The sequence below is a fragment of the Sinocyclocheilus rhinocerous genome, unplaced genomic scaffold, assembly GCF_001515625.1.
Source record: "Sinocyclocheilus rhinocerous isolate Xijiao unplaced genomic scaffold, SAMN03320098_v1.1 scaffold223, whole genome shotgun sequence".
In the NCBI taxonomy this organism is placed as follows: domain Eukaryota; kingdom Metazoa; phylum Chordata; class Actinopteri; order Cypriniformes; family Cyprinidae; genus Sinocyclocheilus; species Sinocyclocheilus rhinocerous.
The window spans coordinates 19,675-30,367 of record NW_015627230.1 but is presented as its reverse complement, the minus strand read 5'-3'; the positions used below and the strand labels follow the sequence as shown (position 1 = coordinate 30,367).

At 33.8% G+C, this 10,693-nt stretch overlaps 1 protein-coding gene and 1 pseudogene across 1 annotated transcript; one reads left to right on the top strand and one right to left on the bottom strand.

The window, feature by feature from the left end:
• LOC107722806 (cryptochrome-1-like) overlaps positions 1-6,369 on the top strand; it is a 12,248-nt pseudogene extending 5,879 nt beyond the window's left edge.
• Positions 6,370-7,263: 894 nt separating this feature from the next.
• Positions 7,264-10,161, bottom strand: LOC107723087 (transmembrane protein 263-like). Its single transcript, XM_016531605.1, has 3 exons — positions 10,110-10,161; positions 9,628-9,676; positions 7,264-7,856 (listed from the first exon to the last, which is right to left on the bottom strand). Exons 1-3 carry the CDS (start codon positions 10,116-10,118, stop codon positions 7,570-7,572), a joined length of 345 nt encoding a protein of 114 aa, XP_016387091.1. The 5' UTR covers positions 10,119-10,161; the 3' UTR covers positions 7,264-7,569.
• Positions 10,162-10,693: the final 532 nt, after the last annotated feature.

The following is a 10,693-nucleotide window of genomic DNA, read 5'->3' as shown; positions in this document are numbered from 1 at the left end:
GTAGTACTTTGGAAGCTGTTGACAATGCACACTTTTTTTCTCATCTGATCCTCTTTCGCCTAATATATTTTTTATTTGAAGGACCCCCGAAATTTTAAAATAAATATTTTAATAATTAAGTATCACATTTGCATGTTCACTGGTTCTCCGAGTTGGTTATGGTCACATGACATGCCGGTAAACAAATAAAATATTTATGATAAATATAAAGTTTTACTTTGATTCATTTTAAAATTATTTGTTTTAATTGAACATTTGACGCTTCAACAATTGACGCTGAATTGCCGCTAATTCGAAAGTGAAAGTAAAATGCGCACGGCGCTTTCAAGCTATTTAAAAGCGAAGGAAAGCGAGGAAAAGAGGGAACGCCCCCGCGGTGATACCGGTATTACCGGTGTTGTCACACGTCGATTAACCGGTGGGAAAATTTCCTCACCGTCACAACCCTATAATGTGCCCCAGAGCATGCTGGGTAAGTGCGGTGTGTTTGTCGTGTCCGCAGGTGTTTGAGGAGCTGCTGCTGGACGCTGACTGGAGCGTGAACGCCGGCAGCGCGCTCTGTCCCTCCTGCAGCTCCTTCTTCCAGCAGTTCTTCCACTGCTACTGTCCCGTGGGATTCGGACGCAGGATCGACCCCAACGGAGACTTCATCAGGTGAGCGTCCGCAGCTTCGCTTCACTTCCTCATCTGGATCCAGTGTGAACGCACAATTACACTTAACCATACCAACCATCATAACACATCAGTCTAGGAATTATATGTATATATACATGTTCAAAAACCCATTTAAAATATAATGGAATGTCTAATAATTTTTATTATTACAATTTATATGTAATTAATGTAATGTCTAATTTCAGTTTATATATAATTAATATTGATGATGATATATAAATAATATTACTAATTTTAAATCATATAGTTTGTTTTACATTTACAATTACATGATTTTAATAATGAATCAGATATCACCTGTAGATGTAAATAGGTGCATTTATTATAATAATAATAATAATATAGTAATTGTATAATTCATTTTAAATAAAATATATTGTAGCTTTTGAATAATACATAATAATGCAAATATTATTTAATAATAAAATAATACAAACGATAAAAATGTTAAATTTTTTAAAATAAAAATGTATGAAAAATTAATCAAATGAAATCAAACAGATAATAATATTAATTTATATCAATTATTTTAAATAATGCATATTATAGTTTTTAATAATACATATATTTTTTTTTGTTTGAATGTATAGTAATTATATTATTTATTTTTAGTGCTGTCAAAACGATTAATCGCGATTAATCGCATCCAAAATAAAAGTTTTTGTTTACATAATATATGTGTGTGTACTGTGCATATATAAATACACACACATACAGTAAATATTTTATTTTTCATGAATATAGACATGCATGTGTTTGTACTTGTATATGCATAATAAATATAAACAATATACACACATATATATTATGTAAACAACAACTTTTATTTTGGATGCGATTAATCGCGATTAATTGTTTGACAGCACTAATAATTTTAAATAATACATATATTTTTTTAGTAATACATATCATTTTTCAGTTTGAATTACTTAATATGAGTTATGTCCAAAACATTATTAATAATCAGTCAAATGTCACCTATAGAAATTAATTGTTAAATAAAATTAACACTGATACTAATTTAGTATCATTTTTTCAGTATGACTTATTCATGAACATATGAGTTGTGTCCAGAAACTTTAGTTATTAAAAATCAATCAAACGTCACCTATAAAAGTTATACAGTATTGGTAAATTAATATTATGTTATTAATATTAAATATATATATTATAGATTTTAACAATACATTTATTATCTAGCTTAATTTAATTTATGTTACTTTGTTTTACTATAAACTGATAATTAGTAATTAGGTCATTAGTATATATTTGATCATATTTAATAGATGAACTTAATGGACCTCGAACATTTAATTTCCCAGAATGCTCTAATTTACATGTCACATGTCAGTTTCTTTGTCATTATTTGTTTATATGATGTTATTTTAAGACTCTATGGAAATATTAGACCTGTTTTGATATGTTCGTTTTATTTCTAATCAACTAGTCACATGTATTCTTTATATTTGGTTTAGAGGAGGTTGTGATGAGTCGCTGCGTGTTAATCTCTCGCTCTGATTGCAGATGTTACTTACCTATACTCCGAGATTTTCCAGCCAAGTTCATCTACGACCCCTGGAACGCACCGGACGACGTGCAGCGCGCCGCCAAATGCGTGATCGGCGTGGATTATCCCAAACCCATGGTGAACCACGCCGAGGCCAGCCGCCTGAACATCGAGAGGATGCGGCAGATCTACCAGCAGCTCTCCAGATACCGCGGACTCAGTAAGAGCTTAGTCAAGTTCACCGCTTTCACGTTCTTATTTAAAGATACGGTTTTAAAAATCATTCTACATTTAAAAGAACAGCAGAGTTCAATCCACAACTATAATGAAAACAATATCGTTGGAATCGCTTTTAGAAAGATTTTTTTCCAGATGGTGAATGATAAAAACATTGACAGCCAATCAGAATCCACCGAATTTAAACTGCAGCGTGCTTATAATAAACAGAACGTTATCGTCGACTAATATAGCTATCATTATAGTTACGATAACGACAAAGAGGAACGATATTGTTGGAATCACTTTCAGAACGAATTTTTCCAGCTGGTGAACGATACAAACATTGAACGATATTGTTGGAATCACTTTCAGAACGAATTTTTCCAGCTGGTGAACGATACAAACATTGACAGCCAATCAGAATCCACCGAATTTAAACTGCAGCGTGCTTATAATAAACAGAACGCTATTGTCCATTAATATAGTTATCATTATAGTTACGATAATGACAAAGAGGAAGGATATCGCACTAATATAGTTATCATTATAGTTACGATAACGACACAGAGGAATGATATCGTTGGAATCACTTTCAGAACTAATTTTTCCAGGTGGTGAACGATACAAACATTGACAGCCAATCAGAATCCATCGAATTTAAACTGCAGCGTGCTTATAATAAACAGAACGTTATCGTCCACTAATACAGCTATCATTATAGTTACGATAACGACACAGAGGAATGATATCGTTGGAATCACTTTCAGAATGAATTTTTCCAGATGGTGAACGTTAAAAACATTGACAGCCAATAAGAATCCATCTGACTTTGAAGAGCTCAAGCATTTAAAGCGGTAGATGACAAAACTGCAGTGCATGATTAAAAATAAACAGAACTTTATCATTCGTTAATTTAGTTATTGTTATAGTTATTGATATATTTGTTCTTGGTGTGAAAGGGCTTTAACTATGAAAGAATAGCGAAGTCCACACCACAACTATAATGACACAGAAGAACAATATTGTTGGAATTACTTTCAGAATTATATTTTCGAGCTGATGTACAATAAAAACATTGACAGCCAATCAGAATCCATCGAACTAGAGTTTGAGAATTTAAAGTGGCAGGCGACAAACTGCAGTGTGTGTACTTGTAATAAACAGAACAATATCATTAGAATCACGTCAGTTATCGCTGTAGTTAATGTTCTTGGTGTGAACGGGCCTTTATTTTAATTCATCCATCAGGTCTTCTCGCAACTGTTCCGTCCAACCACATGGAGGTGGTAGGTGTCAGTGAAGCCCAAGGAGCAGCAGCGCCACCTACACGCCGGAGGACCCAGAGCGGCACTTCGTCTCATCGTGAGTGTTTGAAATCGTACGTTGCGATCAAGTAAGTGTGTTTGAAGTTGAGTTTTAATGCTCTGTGCAGTTCACAGCAGTGACAGAAATGAATCTTTTCCAATAAGTTTAAATAGATTTTTACCTTTTATGGGCATTTTTACCTTTATAAAGCGTGCATTGTCTTTTGAGTCAAATTGTTACATTTAATCAGTGAATTAGAATAAGATATTTGGGCTGTTACCAAGCAAATTAAATTGGTATCAATAAAATTCATCTTTGCAATGCAGAGGAATTACATTTAATCAAATTAGAATAATAAGATATTTGGGCTGTTACCAAGCAAATTAAATTAGTATCAATAAAATTCATCTTGCAATGCAGAGGAAACACAGAAGCTGCGTCTGAAGAGGCATTTAGATGTGTTTACACACTGTTTAATGCAAAACATGAATGCATTTAACATGCAATTACAAATGCATTAATAATGTTTTGATAAATCATAAAACGTTGAATACTGTTATTTCAAATTTTTCAAATAATAAAAAGAAACTTTGAGTGTGAAATTAAAACCGCCAGCAGGTGGCAGCAAGTCACTGTTAATAAATGAGTCATTGCGATTGAACCGAATCATTTAAACGGTTGATTCATTCAGGAACGAGACACCGTCATGTTGCTCAGAGATGCAAAACAGTGCTGTGGCTGTGTTTGGAATTACTTTTATAGTCGAAATAGCGCAAAAACAAGCAATAATCTCATAATTAACTGCTTAACTTCTATCTCATAATTAATTAGTCTCTTAATAATTAACTTGTTTATTGAACTGTTGTAAAAAATCAATATTACATTTGTAATCATGGCAGTTTTTAAAGAAAAAACGGCACTCTTTGTGTGATATTGATTAACTATATGAAGTGATATAAATATATAAATTTTCTGTCCCCATATCTTGAATTTTGTGATCATTGTAAATTCATTTTAATAGACTGAATCATGCAGTGAAAGAACGCACTCTAAATGCGCACTAGTCTAGACTTCACGTAACGTATGCGTGCGCTCTTTAGGTGTTTTGAACGGTTTTTGCAAAATACTCGATAATGTCAAATCGCACATCGTTAAAACAACAATTACGATATTATCGCAGACAATATATATCGCACACCCCTAGTCCTTCGGTTCATTTGATAACGTTTTATGAACGTTTACGCAATATTTTTTTTTTACGTTTCTCTTCTGCAGGCCACCGTACATCACCCTACACCACCCAGAGCGACCTGTCGGAGCACGACCACAAATTTGCCGTGCCACAACAACCAGGTTGGTTTTTTTTGCGCAGGAAATACGTTACAGTGGTTTGCGAGCAAAGTTTGATGTCGACTTCCTTCAGGGCGTCTGATTTGGCCGATTGGGGGCGGGACTGGAAAGAGAGAAAGGGAGGCGGAACACAACGGTTGCCATGGTGATGACGGCCCCTCCCCCTCGTTAAAAGCCCAAGACGACGAGGTTCGTAAAAAAGTCGAAGCTATACAAAAGTTGCCGATTAATAATATTAGAATCGTTCAGTTGTATTCATCTGTTTGTTTCAGAAGCAAGCGGCGGGAAGACGGGGAGGGCGTGGCCTTCTCTTCCTAAGCTCCACCCACTGATGGATTCGCAAAATGTATTATAACCAGACCTCGCGTGTTAAACACAAACATTCAAAGTCATTCAAAACAATTAAACGGTTTGTCCAATCAAATTGTGGCAAAAATGTAATTTTAACATTTTTAGAAATTTTATAACGTAATACACAATTAAATAAAATGTGATTATTATCCCAAATATTGATTTTAAAAATCAGATGGAAATACTGTCTTCATGAACTTTTAAAGTAAAGGTCCTTTCACGCCAAACTCCGTCTAAACGAATGAGTGTAAACGAATATTCGTCAGGTTGAACGAAAAGCTAAATGTTTTAATAAGAAAACATTAATTTAGTTGACGAAAACGTGAACCAGAGCTCAAGTCTTAATGGTCAGCACATTTCCGTCACCAGTTGCGAAAAAAAATGACTCTCCATTGTTTATATTCAAATTTGTGAAGATTTGTTTGGCGTAAACGGACCTTAATATAGGAAAATACAAGTAATCGCAAACAGCCACAGAAGAACACGCATTACGCCACATTTAAACGGATCCAGATTCACTCAGTATTACGGACGAACGGAAGAGTTTCCGCAGCACCTCACCTGTACATACCTGCGTCTGTCTCCATGAGTCACAGGATCGTTGGAATGGGTTTGGGTCCAAGCTATTGTAACTGTACCACAGATGAATGATTGTCTCGTCTGTATAAACGACTGTATTTTGCTCCATGTTTCAGTGTTTTTGCACAGATAGAATTGTGTAGAATGGGCTCCAGGTGTTTGATATCATCGGCTGTGCATTATTTCCACCTCTCATTGTCATTGTCTCCATCTCTATGTACTCCAGTGTTTTGTATATAACAGCTGTATCTTATGGAGCTGCATATTTTTACCGCTTGTGCTTTCAGTTTTTCTACAAAATATTAGTAGCTGTTTTGAATTTTAAAGATATATATATATATATATAGTACCAGCATTTGTTTCTCAAGTCTGTGTGGTACTCAGCCAGCTAATAAAAAATATTTAAACACAATGTGAGTGTTTTGTTTTTTATTTTTAATAAAAATAAAACTAGATCTTTAACTAGATGTATTTTATTATCTAGTTATGAACCGTTTTTGTCTCTTAAATGAGTTAGCTGCTTGCAAGTTGTTGTGATCGTGACTGTGCTGAACGACTGCACTCCTGTAAAGGTAAGATATAATCAAAGCTAATTAAATATTTCTGTGTTCAGTTAGCTTACGCTATACAACGTGTATAGCTACGCTATACAACGTGTTTTAAGTTACAACTGACAGATTTTAGTTAATAAGCTGATTAGCCTGCTCACAATTTTAGCCGGTTTAGCAGGCTAATCAGTTAGCTTACTATATCCTGCAAGTTGCTACGTGAATTGTATTATTACTAAGATAATCAATAAGCCTGCAATAATAGTGCTTATTAAGTCTGTTTTATAGTCTAATTAGCCTGTTAAGTTTTATATAAAATCATATTAATCCTTTACAGAATTTTGTGCTGTGTGAAATTTTCCTAAATCTTAAAAATGTTTGAATCGTGATTGTTTCTCCGAGGGAATGCATCAATAGAAATATACCGCTATTAAAATTAAGTTTAATTGTGCCAATAAAAATGAACAAAGTTCAAATTAAGTTTAATTTGAACTAAAATGTAACAAAAAGTTTAGTTTAATTCTGACTATATTGACATTATTGGCCACATGGTTACGTTAAAGATGTTTTGCTAACTTGCTAATCAAATTCTCTTCAGACTTTTCCAACATATGATAGCAAAACGTTATTAATTGTGTTTTGGCAATAAATTTTAAGCTGCCATTGTGTAATTTTAATTTTTTTAAAAGTGATGAAACTGGAGTGAAATCATTGAAAACACATTCCGCAGCAATAACTTTATTACATTCAAATAATAAAAAATGCAATTTACAAACACAATTTGACCGAAAACATTTCAGAAGAAATCCAATGACGTCGTTTAACAGCTACAGAAACAAACATCACTGATTACATCAAAAACCCACAGTATGACGTACAAAACTCCCTTTTGCGCAAATGTCTTGGGCGTTGATTGGTCAGAAACACCCGTCACATGTCTCTGGTGACCAATCAAAAATCAGCATCACTGCGCATAAGCACAGTAAACGAGTGTTCGGCTCAAACGCGAGGTTCTCGTTATAATCGTCCGCTTCTTCACTCCGATTTGTCTTTCCTCTTTCCAGTGAACGGAACTTTATTGGCTACTGTCGACCCCACCGTGGACACGCCCCCTGCCACCGCTGAAACCCCGCCCTTCACCAGGCCGACGCCCACCGAGGGCACCGCGGTCACTGCTGATTTGGTGATCTCCAAACTTTTCCCGCCCAGCCAGGTGACTCCGCCCACCGTGGCTCTGACCACGCCCTTCGTGGCGCTGAAGAGGCCGCCGGTCACGCGCCAGATCATGGTGGGCGGAGCCACAGGGTGCTCTTTACCGCCATCTGCAGCAAAGAAAATAACAGCGATACGTTTAATTAACGTCTTTTAACATTCGCAATATATTCAACATTAATGACTAGAATTAGAAAAAAAACGAGTTATTTCTTCTGGGTCATATTTAACCCCAAAATCAAAAGACAACAAAAAAAACGTATGCATCAGAAACCATTACTTTAAAAAATGCATTGGAACATTATTAATTTCATTATTTTTACTGCATTATAGTAATGATAATTAAAAAAAAATAACATTTTGCATTGAAACATTAATTTCATTATTTTTTTATTGCACTATAGTAATAATAATTTGGAAAATATTTATTATTTTTTAAAACTGACACATTAATTTCATTATTTTATTGCATTATAGTAATGCAAAATACGGGGGGAAATATTACTTTTTTTTTTGCATTACAACAATTTCATTATTTTTACTGCTTTATAATACTGAGAGTGTGGGGAAAATAATTACTTTTTTGTACTAAAACTATTAATTTCATTATTTTTACTGCATTATTGTATCATGATTTTTTGGAAAATAATCTAAAACATTATTAATGTTATTTTTATTGCATTATAATAATAAGATCATTTTGTATTGAAACATTCATTTATTGCATTATAGTTATGCAAGTTTGGGCAAAAAAACATTACTTTTTTGCATTAAAACAATTTTACGGTGACGCATTGCTGCCACACACATATTATTTTTTCCACTCAATTATGTCGTAATAACGAGATGTTATGTCGTTAAAACAACATCTTTTCTCGTAATAACTAGATGTTTTCTCGTTAAAACGACATAATTGAGTGGAAAAAAAAAAATGTGTGTGGCAGCAATGCGTCACTGTACAATTTCATAATTTTTACTGCATTATCACAATGAGAATATGGGGAACTTTTTTTTGTAAGGAAACTATTAATTTAATGATTTTTACTGCATTCTTGTAATGTGAATCTGGAAAAATAATCTATGTTTTTAATGAAAACATTATTAATGTCATTATTTTTATTGCATTATAATAAGAAGAATTTGCGTGGAAACAATTTCATTATTTTTATTGCACCATAGTAATAAGAATTTGGAAAATTTTAATTACTTTTTTTTAAACTGAAATATTATTAATGTCATTATTTTATTGCATTGTAGTAATGCGAATGTGGGCAAAAAACATTACGTTTTGCATTAAAACAATTTCATAATTTTTACTGCATTATAATAATGAGAATGTGGGGGGAAATCTTTTTTTTTTTTTACTATTAATTTCATTATTTTTACTGCACTATTGTAATGAGAATTTGGAATAATAATGACTTTTTGGTGCACATTAAACAATTTTTACCATAAATTGTCATTATTGTCATGCAATAAAATAAAATAAACCAAATAAATAACAATGCAATAAAGTCTTGATAAAAATAAATAGATAAATGTATTAATTTAAAGAAACAGACTTAACTGACGATTCATTTTTTTGGGTTGCAGTATGGAACTGGACATATTTCATATTTTGATGTATTTTACTGTAAGTTGTGGGGATGCTCATCTTGCATCATCACACAGGATCTCGTTGGAAAACAAGCTTTCTTCCCACAAACCCTCAAACAGCCGACAGCGAATCTCTCACCAGAGACCAGTGTTTACTTCAGTTAGGAGGGACGCATTAACAAAACCAATCATGTGAGGCATGACGAGTCTAGCAGTATATGATGTGCTTTAAATGAGACGCAGAACTGGAGACTGACTTCTGAAGATGAGTTATGAATACTGTACCTGCGGACAGGTGTGTTTCTCTGCTGGACTGAACTTCTGAATGCACGCTCTACAAACACAGACAATAAACACAATCAACACCAGCACAGCTCTTATATAACATACAAAATAAACTAGATTGCAATATATAAAGTAAAAACCATAAATAAAAAACCTAGAAAATAATTTTTTTATGATTGATTTATGAATAAGATATTATTTGAAAATATATATATACTGTATGTGCAAAAAAAGTCAAATGAATGACATTAAAAATATATGCTAAAATCAAATAAGTACAAAAAATATAAACGCAAAGACATTCTGAATATATTTCATTAATAACTCATTAAATTTGGGGAAATTAACAGGCAACATAAAGCAGAAATAATAAATAAAAGACGATTAAATTAAGATCACAGTTCAGTTGTGATTGATAAATAAATACACATATGTGTGTGTGTTTATATCATATGAAATGAAGCGCGTGCTGCTTCTCTCACCTTCACCATGATCGCTGTTTGTGTCTCCAGATCGCTGTGTGTGCGACGTGGCGCTCGATCCGCTACGACGCTGAAGGCATGGCTCATGAATATTAATAACGTAACGGGACGCTCGCACGGTACCCCCGCTTGATTGGTCGAAAGGGAGGCGTCTTAAAAGTGGGCGCGGCCAGTAAAGTAAAGCGTGTCATTCATTTCAGTGCTTCTCAAGCACACTCGCCAGAAAGTTGAGGAAATTACAGCAGTTTTTGGCATTTTAACGCATTAGTTTACCTCTCGGAAATCTGGCCAGTTGTTGTAGTTTATGAAACGCGTTATAGTTGATGTTTAGTTTTAGATAATAGGCAGTTATGCTATATTTGCAGTTAGATAACGTGAGAAACACCTTAATAGCGATCATAACCAGACGCTAGTTGTCATATTTTTAGTCTTTCTGCAATATTTTTCTCATTGTAGGAAGTTGAATGAGTTTCAGTGAAGACTGCCCATTAAAGCAATACAAGAAAGAGTTTCCCTGAATGCAGTTGGTTGCCTTGTGTTTTGTTTTTTAGTCAAATTCCGTATTTGCTGTCCTGTTTTAACAT

What these genes read in the sequence shown, in the direction of transcription:
- LOC107723087 (XM_016531605.1), bottom strand. An exon ending in AGAAACACACCTGTCCGCAG is followed by an intron (nt 7,857 to 9,627) that starts GTACAGTATTCA and finishes TCTTTGCTGCAG; the next exon opens with ATGGCGGTAAAGAGCACCCT.